This window comes from Barbus barbus (genome assembly GCF_936440315.1).
Source record: "Barbus barbus genome assembly, chromosome: 33".
NCBI lineage: Eukaryota > Metazoa > Chordata > Actinopteri > Cypriniformes > Cyprinidae > Barbus > Barbus barbus.
The window spans coordinates 3,996,535-4,011,369 of NC_136761.1; the positions used below are offsets into that span (position 1 = coordinate 3,996,535).

The 14,835-nt window shown below is 38.9% G+C and overlaps 1 protein-coding gene across 1 annotated transcript in view; it reads left to right on the top strand.

Moving 5' to 3' along the window:
• The window catches only part of LOC306853383 (mastermind-like protein 1), a 38,411-nt gene that overhangs the window by 15,978 nt on the left and 7,598 nt on the right, over positions 1-14,835 (top strand). The window contains exon 2 of the mRNA XM_079390742.1: positions 11,053-12,384. Coding sequence (XP_079246868.1) covers positions 11,053-12,384 — 1,332 coding nt within the window. The remainder of the gene's footprint in view (positions 1-11,052; positions 12,385-14,835) is intronic.

The following is a 14,835-nucleotide window of genomic DNA, read 5'->3' on the forward strand; positions in this document are numbered from 1 at the left end:
AGAATGGAAAAAAAAAAAAAAAACTTGGGAGAAACCAGGCTCAGTCGGGGGGCCAGTTCTCCTCTGGCCAGGGGATAATTGTTTATTTGTTTACTTATTGTTTTAATTAAATTTTAAATGTATAAATGTATTTATTTATATTGTTGCAATTTCAATCAATAATAGTATTATGTAGTTAGGCATTTTATTATATTTTTAGTTTTATTGTATTTTTAGTCGACGTCTTCACGTCCCCGGGGCCCATCCAGATGTCCGGCCTCCGCAGATGATCAGGGAGATATCATTCTCCCGGTGCCAATCCACCATCTGATGCGGACACGGTCTGAGAAACAGAATAAGAAAGAAACAGACAAATATTAGTGTAGATGACATTCTTCTTATGATGTAACGAGTACATTGTGTGTTATGAGGAGTGTTCCTGGTTCCGGTTGATCTAATTAATGCAGCCTAACAATCCTTTAACGGATTTGAATAATAGAAGTGTGTTATGTGTAAGCCAGGTTAAAGAAATGTGTCTTTAATCTATATTTAAACTGACAGAGTGTGTCTTCCTCCCGAACAGTGTTAGGTAGATTGTTCCAGAGTTTGGGTGCTAAATAGGAAAAGGATCTGCCACCCGCAGTCGATTTTGATATTCTAGGTATTATCAAACGGCCAGAGTTTTGAGAACGCAGCAGACATGGAGGACTGTAATGTGATAAGAGCTCGCTCAGGTGCTAAGCCATTCAGGGCTTTATAAATAATTAACAAGATTTTAAAATCTATACGATGTTTGATGGGGAGCCAGTGCAGTGTTGACAGAACCGGGCTAATATGGTCGTACTTCCTGGTTCTAGTAAGAACTCTAGCTGCTGCATTTTGGACCAACTGTAGTTTGTTGATCAAGCGTGCAGAACAACCCCCCCAATAAAGCATTACAATAGTCTAACCTTGAGGTCATAAACGCATGAATTAGTATTTCTGCATTTGATGTTGAGAGCATAGGTCGCAATTTAGATATGTTTTTTAGATGGGAAAACGCAGTTTTACAGATGCTAGAAACATGGCTTTCAAATGAAAGATTGCTATCAAACAGCACACCTAACTGATGAAGAAGAAATGAAAGAGCAGCCGTCAAGTGTTAGATAGTGTTCTAGGTTATTACATGTGGGGTTTTTAGGTCCGATAATTAACACCTCTGTTTTTTCAGAATTTAGCAGTAAGAAGTTACTCGTCATCCAGTTTTTATATCGACTATGCATTCCGTTAGTTTCTCAATTTGGTGTGTTTCACCGGACTGCGAAGAAATATAGAGCTGAGTATCATCAGCATAACAGTGAAAACTGACACCATGTCTCCTGATAATATCTCCCAAGGGTAACATGTAAAGCGTGAATAGTAACGTCCCTAGTATTGAGCCTTGAGGTACTCCATACTGCACTTGTCTGATGTGATACCTCTTCATTCACTGCTACGAAATGATGGCGGTCGGATAAGTACGATTTGAACCATGTTAAAGCATTTCCACTAATGCCAACAAAGTGTTTGTCTATTCAAAAGAATGTTGTGGTCGATAGTGTTGAACACAGCACTGAGATCCAGTAGAACTAATAAAGAGATACAGCCACGATCAGATGATAGAAGCAGGTCATTTGTAACTCTAACGAGAGCAGTCTCAGTACTATGATACAGTCTAAGTCCTGACTGGAATTCCTCACAGATACTATTTTTCTCTAAGAAGGAATATAATTGTGAGGATACTACCTTTTCTAGTATCTTTGACAGAAAAGGGAGATTTGAGATCGGTCTGTAATTAATTAGATCTTTGGTGTCAAATTGTGTTTGGTTTTTTTTTTTTATGAGAGGCTTAATTACAGCCAATTTGAATGTTTTGGGGACATATCCTAATGACAATGATGAATTAATAATAGCCAAAAGAGGACCTATGACTTCTGGAAGCAGCTCTTTTAATAGTTTAGATGGAATAGGGTCTAACATAAATGTTGTTGGTTTAGATGATTTAATAAAGTCTGTGTGGTGCCCTGGTGGCCTGTATACAGTAGCCAGTACAAACATCACAGGGGATTTATCACTAACACGTGTTTCTCTAGATAATGTTATACGCAGCACCATAACTTCAAACGAGTTATACTTGAAGCCTGCCCTCTGAGAAATAGAGAATATTGTTATAAATTGTAGCAACACCTCCCCCTTTACCTTTTGGACGTGGCTCATTTTTATAGCAATAATCTTGGGGGTAGACTCATTTAAAGTAATGTATTCATCTGGTTTTAGCCATGTTTCTGTCAAACAGAGCAAATCTAGGTTATGATCATTGATCAAATCATTTACAAAAAGTGCTTTTGTAGAAAGGGACCTGATATTCAGTAAGCCAAGTTTTATCAATTGTTTCTCTGTATTGTAAACATTTTTTATTTGTTGAACATCAATTAGATTAGATTGTTACTCTTAATTTGGTTAGGACATTTTCTAGTTCGGGGAACAGACACAGTCTCTATAGTGTGATATCTAGGTGAAAGAGTCTCTATGTGCTGAGAATTAACTGACTTCTGTGACGTGAGGTGGCTAGCAGACGGTTGGTTTAGCCAGTCTGTCTGCTTCCTGACCTGGGCCCCAGTTAGTCAAGTATGTACTCTAAGACTATGTGCCATATTTCTAGAGAGAAGAGTGGCACCACCCCAGGAGGGATGAACACCATCTCTTTTCAACAGGTCAGGTCTGCCCCAAAAACTCGTCCAATTGTCTATAAAACCTATGTTATTCTGCGGGCACCACTCCCAGTCATTGAGTGACAGCAGTCTGCCATGAATCTCGTCACCCCCGGTAAGCAGGAAGGGGACCAGAGCATATTACAGTGTCTGACATCATACTTGCAAGTTCACACACTTACCGGCGCGTACGTTTGCCTCTTTGCTGATGACTGATAAAGGTCTATTGCTGTCAGGCTTACCGTATCATAACATTTTTAGAAATTCATTCATACTAATAACATTTTAGAAATCGCATTCTCAGCTCGCCAAAACTATTTTAAATGCCATTGTCAATATTATCTTGTTTAAACATTTTGTGTTTAAAATAACTCTTGTCGCTTTCTGCGCTGCATGCATGCAGAGTGCAAGATTTTGCACATTTGGCATGCATACTTTGGGGTTATCATTTTTTTTTTTATTGTCTTTTTTTTTTTTTTCCATTTACACATCTTGTGGTTTAATTTCATATCATTGCATAGTAAAATAATTCACTGTTATGCAGATGCAAAAGGTCTTCGCAGTCTATATATTTGAACAATAGGCCTGTTATATTTCGAATATTTTATTAACCTGTTTTGTACCTTAGTTATTTAATGCATAAGGAAGTCATTAAAACTTTTTTTTTTAAGCGGCATCCGTTTAATCTTGATCAACAACTAGCGGCGTTGGTCAGTTAGATCATTTTAAAACGTCAAATAGCCTTCAATTTATGTTATAACTGCACCTGACTCGGATGTAGACTGATTTATTTTAATGTGGATTCCAACCTCTAGCGTTAACCTATAGGCTATAAATGTGCTATATTTTTGGCCTGTTTTCAAGTGTTTGTGCGGAATATCAATTGATGCGCATGCATTTGCACTTGATTTGATTTAAATTCATAATAACAAAACGTTGCTTTTGCAAAATAACGAAAACATACAGGATGCGCTTTCTGCCGTCTCCGTGAACTAGAGCGCGTCTCCAAAAAGATCCATGTGTGTCTCACATGGAGAAATGTTGAAATGTCTACTTTTAAACAAACTAAATTAAATGTATGAAGGTTGCATTCTCTCTAAAGGCGCGTCCGATGGTCCAAGCTGTGGAGATGAGAGACAGCACTGTGAATTTTCTTCTTGCAGCCGTCAAGAAAACATTAGTTCATTAATAAATAATTAAAATGTGTAAGTTTCCTATACATTAATAAACATTAGGCTACAGTTGCTTTGTGGCAAATTTTATACGTGTGCTTGAGTGCAAAAGCTTAGTATGTCTATAAATTGTGCGATTAGTTGAATAGCCTAATGGCTTAAACGAAGGACTAGTTAACTAGAAAAATCTTTAATGGGGGGGCAGCCCCCACTAGACGTCTCTTTTTAAAGTTTTTAAAGCATTTTTATAGGTTGTTTCATAGTCGGATGAATTCCACTTTCAGACTGGTCACGTCCGTAACATTGTTCAAAATTTCGTTTTTGTGTTTCAGAGGGAAAAAAAAATCAAAGTTGATATTTAATGTTTTGTAAATAGCCAACCCTTCTCCATTCAGCAGATGTTGTTGCTCCTGAGCTGTGCATTGTAATTCGCAGAAAGTCTACAAAATATGTTGTCTCCCAGAAACTTGTGTTATTGTTAGTCACGTCCGTAATGCATGCCCCCCCCCCCCCCCCCCCCCCATTTAACACACAAAGGGTTATAGACTGATACTTTTCTGATTTCTGGACTCTATTTTAAGGGCTTTAGAAAAATATAAAAAGATGGTTTAATATATTGGTGATAAATATAATTTATGAGAATTTATATTTCAGATTTTGACTGCAAATGTCACGTCCATAGCGGTGGAATTGCCCTTTTACTGACATATGGCCTGACGTCTCATCTGACTGCAGTTCACTGATGTTCTACTGAAGTTCCTCGTCTTCTGTACCGTTTTCGCGCTCCTTTGACTCGCGCCTTGTGCCGAGGTGAAGTGGAGTGCACGTCTGAAAAGTCTCCCATTTGAAGTGGTCATAAAGCCGTTCTGCATCTAAATAAATGCAAGTATTGTCAAGAATTCGAGACCAAAGCAGCAGTTGTGAGTGGGGAGGCCAGCCCTAGCCCTGCCCTTTGTTATCTGCGTTAAATGTTTTCAGCCCCGTTAAACTGCAAAAATTGACCGTCTGCATTAATGTTATAATTTTGACTGCACTCATTTAAACAAGTTATTTTAATTGTAATAATACTTCAGTATTACTGTTTTTACTGTATTTTTAATCAAACGCAGTCTTGGTTAGCATAAGAGGCTTCTTTGAAAACCCTTAAACAAATCTTGCCGACCCCAAACCGGCATCATTTACTGCTACGTTTGTATGTGATGATGTTAAAACTTTATAATTAACAGCCATATTATGAATTCAGATTGATAATTTAATCTATTTATTTTTGGTTGTCATGGACGAACTGTTTTTTTTTTTATGCCTTTTTTTTGTGAAATGGCTTTAAATAACTAGTAAATAAACTGCAAAACGTTATGTTTTCTAATGCATGCACGGATTGCATGTATTCAAACAGTGGTGCTATCTGTTTGTTAGCCAGGGTTAAAAGTCCAAAGCGCAAATAAAATCTGCACTGAAACAGTGTTACTCGTCCGTATTCAGCCTTCGGTCTTCAGCCCAGTGTTTCATTTAGTTTGGCTTCGTTTTCGGCCAAGAATTTTCATTTTGGTGAATCCCTAGTGTGTGCCGCAGCTACATACTGACGTTTAGTGCTTGGGGTTAGTACTGCTTTGTCTTGGCAAAAAGCACTAATAAATGAACAGCTGGTTTGAATTGCATGTACAGATTTTGCTCTCAACCATTAAAGGACTAATTACTAGCTTCACTAAAGGATGTTAAACACTTGTTGGACTTTGCCCCTCGTTTGTGAAGTAGCTGTAACCACAAAACCGAGTGTAGTGACCCGAGTCTTTGCTCTAATATTGATCGCTGCGCTCAAACGGCGCTCTCTGCCCTTGGGCCAAAACCGGTGCTCCCCCCGCCTGTGAGGTCGGGGGTCGTCCATTGTAGCAGGCAGTGCTTCAAAGGCGAGCTGAGCCTGAACTGAGCATGGGCAGGAATTTGGCACACTGCCGCACCCCTCCGCGGTCCGTGCGCTGACTCTTTTGTTGTGGGATACACGTTCATACACATGGTAATTAGACTCATGTGGCTAAAGCCTGTGGTGGAGGTGCTTCCAAGCGGGGGAGGCACGAAGATGTAGGGAAAGTAAGAGTGCAAGAGATTAAGAGACATAAATCAGTAAAAAAAATTGCTTTGGGAAAAGTTTTAGCATGTTTGAAAGAGAGGAAGTTTTCGTGGGTGTGCCGCCCAAGCGAGGTCGTCTCGGAAAAGCTACTGTAGCTTATACAGAAAGACCCGTTTTTCAGGTTCAGAAAGTCTGCAGTGTGCTTCTGCGGTTGGGAGGAGGAGTTCACTTCAGACGGGCTGCATGCCTTCACTCACAGCCAGACCGTACGTCGGCACACAGCGGCTCAAGTCTGTTCAGATGGGTCAAAAACTGCACATTCTTTTGTTTTCAAACCTCATTTTGTTCCTATTAAATGCCACACACTTTGGAAATATTTTGGTTTCCCATCATGCAACAGCCCTGCAAATCTCAGATTATGTGACAAAGGAGTTTCAGTTCCTGTGACATGGTATTTGTTTGCACACAGCAGCCATGCATTTGTGGTTAATACTATACTGTTAAATTGGGTGGTGCAAGTAAAGAATCGCATTTAAATGTATTAAAGTGTCATGAATCCCCCATTGTAGCACTAGTCGTTCAAACCTAACATTTGGCGTGTAAAGTGGGAATGTAGAGGGAACTAGGAGAGGAGAAAACAACCAATAAAACACAGAACTACAACACACTCATCATACAGGTAATGAATACTAAAATGTGAGTGGAGAAAAAATAAGAGTTGGGGCCCTTTGCTGTATTTAAAAATGTTTGCCCTATGATAAACTTCAGAGCGTTTTCACATGAAAACAATCATAGGTTTTAACCATTCTTAAGAAATATCATCCATATGCCCTCCATAAGTATTGGAACAGTAAAGACAAAATTGCTCTGTCGGCTGTGGAGTAAAGACATTTGCAAATATGAATATGAGACAAAACTACAGAATGTCACATTGTATTATTAGCCGTTTCAACACATAGGGTAAACGTACCTATTAAGCACCCTTCCATTTTTGAGATCAGATTATAAAAAGAAATAATTTATTATCCTACTTGATGTCTTAACCAATTGATATGTTTGTTACTATATACCTCCTATAAGTCAATCAGATCATTGCACACGGAGATATTGGTCTCCATATGTTCTCACTGTCTGGCCACCATTTTGAAAGCGGTTTAAAAACTTTCACCAAAACAGAAGCCCCTTAAATGTGCATCTTTTTTAGATGTTTAAGCCTTCATTTTGGCTTAAGTTTCACCACTTATTGTAAAATTTAAGAGATTAATGTTCAAACCTTTGCACATTATAGCCTGGAACTTGGATGCGGGGAAATAATCGCATTAGATCCAAAAGCTAGTTTTAGCAACACAGCACAGATGCTGCAGAACACAGTTATTAGCTGTATAAGACTGTGTGCTACGCTAACATAATACTTCACAGGCATTACTGGCTTGTACTTTTACATCCATAATATTATAAATTGACAGTTTATTGCTGGTCTGTGGTTTTACAGTGCTGTAATTTTTAAAGATTTCATATTTTAAGGTGAGCTTAAACGGTACACTATGAAAATCGCAGCTTCAGTGTGACATCAATAAGCAAAAGTATAATCTCATATTGTTTATTTGTTCATATTAAAATATGTATGAACTTAATACATGACTGACTATTTATTTAGCGCACATCCTGTCATCTTAATAAATATTTTATGAAATTTATAAAAAATTGTTGCTGCTCTAATTAAGCTCTTCCACATTGAACGTCTATGTAAATACTTCATAAACAGACTTTAAATATTAACTGATGGTTGTCACTTTAATTTAAGTTAATCAATTTTCTATGGATTCGGTCGACTCAGATCTGCAGACTGGCTCTGATCTTCGGCATCTAGCATCAGCTTCTCCAGACTGTAAATCTGTGGAGAATCAGGGCAAAAATCATGTGTAGATAAGACATCCATTTAAAGAGAGGTTTCATAATGAGGCTGTGTTCTGTGTTCATCCCCATGAATTAAATATTTGATTTGATTTTTGAATGTTACTTAGCTGAACGTGGACTAGTCTAGATGTTGCAATGTGCTTAAATGACACTTCATTATGAATATATAACTGATCGATTTGAATGCCTCGTTGCTTGATTTTATTGTTTTTGTTTGTTTTGTGATTGACTTTGTACCTTCAAAAAATATATATATATTTTACAATTATTCTCTACAAATTTTCTTTAAACAAGAATTTTTAATAAAACATGATGTGAGCTTAATGGGAACAGGGGTGTTTAATGGGTACAGAAATGTACCCATTAAGCACAGCCGGACTTTTTGAATTTAATAATGTATATCTTAATTGAAATGCTTTTGTCATTTTTAAAATAAAATGTAAATAATTTTGTGTGAGAGATTGATATTTTATTTTAACATAACTTTTTGTACTGAAACCAATATATTGTGCACTAAAAATGTCTGGTGAGCTTAATAGGTGCGTTTACCCTACATATTTTACCAAATAAAAAGAACAGCACTTTTAGAGTTCATCCCACTCATTGATGTGATCATAAGTATTGGGACAGTTGAACATAAGGCAGATATAAAAGATTAAAAGCTATTATTTAGTTGCAGATCTCATGAGCACAATCACAGCAGTGAGTCTGTGACCCATAGACATCACCAGACTCTTGGTCTCATCCTTTGAAATATTTTTCCCAGCCTTTAATGCAGCCAATTCCAATTGTTGCTTGTTTTGGGGGATTTCTGCCTTTACTCTCCTCTCCAGCTGGTGAAATTCATGTTCAATCAGATTTAAATCTGGAGATTGACTTGGGCAATCTATAAATTCCTTGACTGAACTGGCAGGGTGTTTTGGGTCATTGTCCTGATGCAATATGAAGCTCTTCCCAATGAATCTGGTGGCATTTTCTTGAATATTGGTCGTCAAGATGGTTTTGTACCCTTCCAAATTCATTCTGCTACTGTCATCATACATTGGAACATGCCCTCTCAACTTTACTGATGACTTAGAGGCACCCATGCATGCCCATGCCATGACACCACCTCCACCATGCTTTACAGATGAGGCTGTATGTTTGGGATCATTTGCAGTTCCCTTTTTTTTTTTTTTTTTTTTTTTTTTTTTCTCTCATTTTTGCTTTCCCATCACTTAGATAAAGGTTCATCTTTGTCTCATCGGTCCATAAACACAGTTCCAAAACTCTTCTGGCTCACCTTTGTGCTTTTTTGCAAACTCTAATCTTGCCTTTCTATTTTTGGTGCTGGTCAGAGGTTTGCATCTTGCTGTGTAGCATCTGTAATTCTGTGCCAAAGTCTCCTGAGGACAGTAGATTGTCAGAGCATCACCCCAGCTTTCTGGAAGTTGTTGGTGATTTTACAGACACGTCTTTTAGGGTTCATTTTCACAGCTTTTATGATTTGTCTGTCATCAACTACTGTTGTTTTCTCAGCCAATCAGGTAGTTGTTGGTTGCTGGTATCGCTGGTGGTTTCCAAACTCTTTCTCCATGCCCTTTATTTTTGCTGTAGCTCTAATTGACTTCCTCTTTTCTTTTAGCATCCAAATTGCTTGCTTTTCTCTCAAAGTCAGCTCCCTCATCTTCATCCTGGTTTGTGTGTCATCATCGAATGCAAGATTCAGAATACAGAAGTAATGGATATAACTGATACGACACATTCCCTGCTTTTAATATCTGAAGAATTAATGCAACAGGACACAGCTGATCACTTAGAAAGACCTGTGAAGCAACTGCTCCAATACTTATGCTCACATCAGATAGAGGGATGAACTCTAAAAGTGCCGAACTACTTGGTTTATTATTGGCTGATTCAACACATAGATGTTTTACCAGCTATGACATTCTGTAGTTTTGTCTCATATTCATCTTTTAATCATATTTGGAAATATCTTGACTCCACAGCCAACAGAGCTATCTTGTCTTTACTGTTCCAATACTTTTGGAGGTCTCTGTATATATTTTATTTGAAAAAGATTCAATGTAATGTATGCAAACACTATGCCAGTATATGTTTAGAGCATCTACTGCACTGAAGAAATGCACACGTTTCACACGTGTGTCTCTGAACAACAAGATGACAAAGTTGAGTCAGTGCAGCAGAAACATTTAAATGACGCCTTGTAATTTACAACAGTAGTACAGTTCCTTCTCATGAATAATGTGTAGAAATGCTCAGAAACTGATGAAAAGACGCATAATCTTTAGCCAGTTACAATTCAAGAGTAGACACATTTACTATAACTTTTCTAGGAATTTACAGTTCCTAAAGTGTGAATTTATTCAGTGTGTATTAACAACCGCATGCAGTGCATAAGCTGATCTTAAGTCATACAGCATACCATATGCAGGCCTAAATGTTTGTGATGGGAGAGTAGTGGCCCTGCAGTTTTAAGAGCATGATTCATTCCTAAAAGTCTGATTGTTAAAGTCAATTGTTGTAAAACGAGTTCTTTAATTATCATTAATGTATGTAGAAAAACTGCATTCTTGGTCCACAATGTTTTTGCTTTTAGTAATGCATATTACACATCTTTTTATCAACCTGATGTTGATTTTATTTAATAGGATATGCAATTAAAAAAGTCCAAGATTTCTGAACATGAGTGGGAGTTTCTTGAGCTAATTCTCATAATGCACATATGAGTCATGAATAATAAACCAGCCCATAGCATATCAACATCATTACTCAGTACTCCTTTTCAGCTGTTTATCGAAAATTTGATCTACATTTGGCTTTGGCTGATTTGTAATTATTTGGTGAAAAAATGCCACCAACATCTTTGCAGGTAAACATCAATATTACATTTAACTGTGACTCTTAAAAATGGAAAGAAAAGCTTATGTTGAGGATAATTGACACAAAATTCTTGTGTATATACCTGAATATTTGTAAAAACTTTGTCACACTACAGGGCCATTTAAATGACAAAAAGTGACTTCGTCACAGCACCTAAAATTTCCACCATAACTTACGAATCCTTATAATAAAAATGGGTGTTGATTTAAAATTCATGCACGTTATCAAGTTTGTAACAAATATGAAGTAAAAACCTAAATGAACTGCTTGTTAAATGTTAATTTGTTTTATTTTCTATGTGCAGTTACAGGAGACTGTCAAGAGGAAGTTGGAGAATGCTGGTTCACCTCTAGGCCGTGACCAGGTCAATGGTTTCACCGATGGCTACCCGCCCAATAAAAAAGCCTGTGTTGAGGATGCATTGGGGGGTCTTAATGGGGTCTCGAATGGCACAGTGCCTCCTCTCTCACCTATGGACTCCAAACATAAAGTGAGTACTGAAGCCATGATGGCCAATGGGAACCACAGAGCGATTGGTGCGAAGCACAACGGGTCTGGTCTAACCGATAGCTCAGAGTCCGATTTCCGCTTGAAAGAAATGAAGCAGGAGCCGGTGGACGATATCTTGCCCTGCATACTGCCTGGTGGAGGTGGGAATGGAAACAACAGCCTCTTCCCTGACCTCAACCTCAACGATCAGGACTGGAGTGAGATCATGGAGGAGTTCAACCGCTCCGTACCCTACGAGGACATCCAGGAGCTCTTCAGTGACAGTTTTGGAGATCGCAAGGACCCCGAGCTCCTGTCCGCCGGTGCAGCTCAGAGCTTGATGCTACCAGATCTGGCTAGCGTGAAGACTGAATTTTCCCCCGCTACGGCTTCCTCCGCCTTCGAGCAAGACTCTTGCAACGGTTCACCTCAGGTGAGACCCACCTCATCTGGGCCTCCACTTCACACCAACTCCCCCGCAACTGCTCCGGCCACATCGCCTGCCCTGCCTGTGCAGCAGCAGCCCACCAGACCACTCCCAAATCACCTGCTGCCCGCCCCACCCAAAGACCTGTCCCCCGCGCAGCAACTGCAGCAGTTAGCAGCACGTGAGCAGCAGAGGGCGATATTGCATCAGCAGCATGTGGTTCAGAAGCCGCCACAACAAAAACCACAGCAAGCAGCGAAATTCCACCAGCAGCCCAACCACTCAACATCTTGGCCCCAAAATGCTCCCACCCAAAGTCAAATGGGTGGAACCTTTGGCCTTGAGAAGTCCACCAGCCCTTCTTTGTATCCGCAAGACTTCCCCAACCCCAAGACCCTGCTTATGCCCAACAAGGGTTCTCCCAAAGCAGGCGCTCCAGCCGGGTACATGCAGCCCGGTGGACACGCCAACATGTTAAGTCACCCAGCTGCACCCACGGGGCCCCTCAGCCACCCACCCAACCCAGGAGCCCAGGCTGCCATGCTGAACTACAGTAACACTAAACCCCTGTCCCATTATGAGGCTGGAGCACCTGGTGCACCCAGGGGCCCTCCAGCCACACAGAACCAGGCCATCCTGAACCTGATGCGACATCAGCAGATGCCGAAGCAGAGGCCCACCAGCATGAACTTCAGACCAGCGCACCACCAGCATGCTCCGGTAAGACCACCTTCTCACTGCAGTCATCACATCTATTGCTCCTAGTGTCGGTACCAGTCAGTACTGAAATTTTTAAAAACGTCCATTTCACTCAAACATTTGAGTGCTGTTGTGCCAATTCTTAAACACTGCTGATTGGCTACAGTGTTCATTGACTGGTACCGAAGTCAGTATTTTTGACAACAATAGTTGCTAACAAGTGGTTTAGTTCACCCAAAAATGGTCATTTACTCTCACTCATGTTTTTCCAAATCCATAAAAATCTGTGCTTTGAAGATTAACCAAAGTCTTATGTAGGCTATGGGTGCTTAGATGAGCTTATTTGATGAACCGATTTTTAGTTTATACTTTTCACACACTAACACAGCACATCACGTATAGTGAACATTTAAGCTTTTGCATGTGTTGCGAGCTGCAGCAAACCTTGCTGGTTCTCATTCATGTTTGAGTCTGTTTACCATATCTGATGTGCTCTTTGCATGTTTTTTTTAAACTCCTTGATTCATATGGATTTATTTTACATTGCCTCTGACTGTTTTAGGTCTTAAGTTTTGGTTACCTGGAATTTTTTATTGACTTAACTTGACTTTAACTTAACTTTGTTTCACTACAGTAGCAATTTGTGTTTCAAAGATTACCCAATGTCTTACATGTTTGAAACCACAGAAAGGTGTGTAAATGACTATTTTATTTATTTATTTTTTGAAACATTAGATGTTTCCTAATGGAGGGGGAGTTGAAATGCCGTTAATATTTCAAATTAAAATTTTGGATAATTTTGATTATACCTTTTAAGGTTTTCCCTTAAAGATTTTGTTCACCCAAAAATGAAAATGGTTCAAGTTGTTCCAGACCTATATGAACTTTATCTTTCTGCTAAATACAAAACATGAAGTTCCAATGTGTTTTTTTTTTTTTTTCCTTTTCCATACCATGGAAGTTCAAAAGAGAACAGACATTTATAACTCAAATTCTGGAGCGAAATGGCACAAGACACTGAAATATGAAATGTTCTAGTGCGCATGTGTCATGCTATCAAATGTGTGTTAAAACAAACCAGCTCATAAGAATGTGACTGTGGTAGGGAAGAGTGACTGGTTTTTGTGTTAGGTTTCACACTAAAGTGGCCTCAAAGCAGTTTTGTCACACAAAAATGTCTGAATGTCATTGCATTATGTAAATATCAAAGCGAGTGTCATCTTCAAACAGTGGTGACGAGATCTCTCTGCATCACCGCAGTGGAAATGAGGTGCTCAAATTAGACTAAGGGGACGGAATTATCAACGGGAAGAAATTATCGATGTTGTCAGGGTAAAAATAAAAATTTTGGAAATTTTTTTCATTTGCTAAGTGTGAATGTAAAAGTTTAAAAACGTGATTATTCCATCTCAGTATAATCAATATAGTTGTTCAGTGACATGCTTTCCAATCAAACAAACAGTTTTCTTCTCTCTTTATCTGTGACGTTTCCAAGCTGAGTGTGATCAACACCACTTTATAATAACAGCCACTTCAAGAGCAGCCAGAGACCTTAAAAAAACCTCCTAGGAAGCGAATAACTTACTCCTCATCCGCTAACCTTGAAGATATTCTTGGCAGCAGGGAGTGTTTCTTTCAAGCATTTTTAACGAAATGAATATAACTACCCTCAGCACACAACTATGCAATAAGGCATTTGGTAAGAGATATCCATATAAATAAAAGTAAAAATTTAAATATGTACAGTGGAAAACGGAGAAAAAATAAATTGCAAGTGGATCTTTATAGATGCAAATACAACGTTTGCACTTTATTTTATTATTATTATTATTATTATTATTATGGAGATGTTGCAAGGAGGAGAGGGTTTTGCTTAAAAATTATGAGAGCACATGATTATTAAAATAATTATGTGGATGGATGAATACTTTATAAACACTGCAATATTCCATATAAACTGAGAATAATCAATATAATTTGGATTTTAATGGTGACTAACAGTCATGACAAAATCATAGCAATATTCACAGTTGGCAGCAAATTAATATATAAAATAAAAACATTGAGTATATGATCCAGCTGGAGGTATTTCTTTCGGCCCGTGTGTGTCTGGCAGTGGGCCTCATGCGCCCCAGGGTTGAACAGTTTGTCTGGGTCAGGCAGCTGGTTGCTAAGGAGCAGAGAGCAGACAGCCATTCTCTCGCTCTCTCACACACACACACACACACACACACACACACACACACACTGCGGTGGGGGCTGGGATGGGCTGCCAGAGACGAGTCAACAGAGAAAAGGACAGACAGAGCCAGGGAGGGAGAGGAGTGGACGACAAAGCAGTCTTTCATGCGTGCTGGCCGTCGTCCTGCGCAGAGTATTTTCGGATCAGCCCCCCCTTTTTAATCGTTATTTCTGTTTAAATATAGCTCTTTAACCCATTTAGTTTTTACTTTCTTGTGAGAGATCAACTTT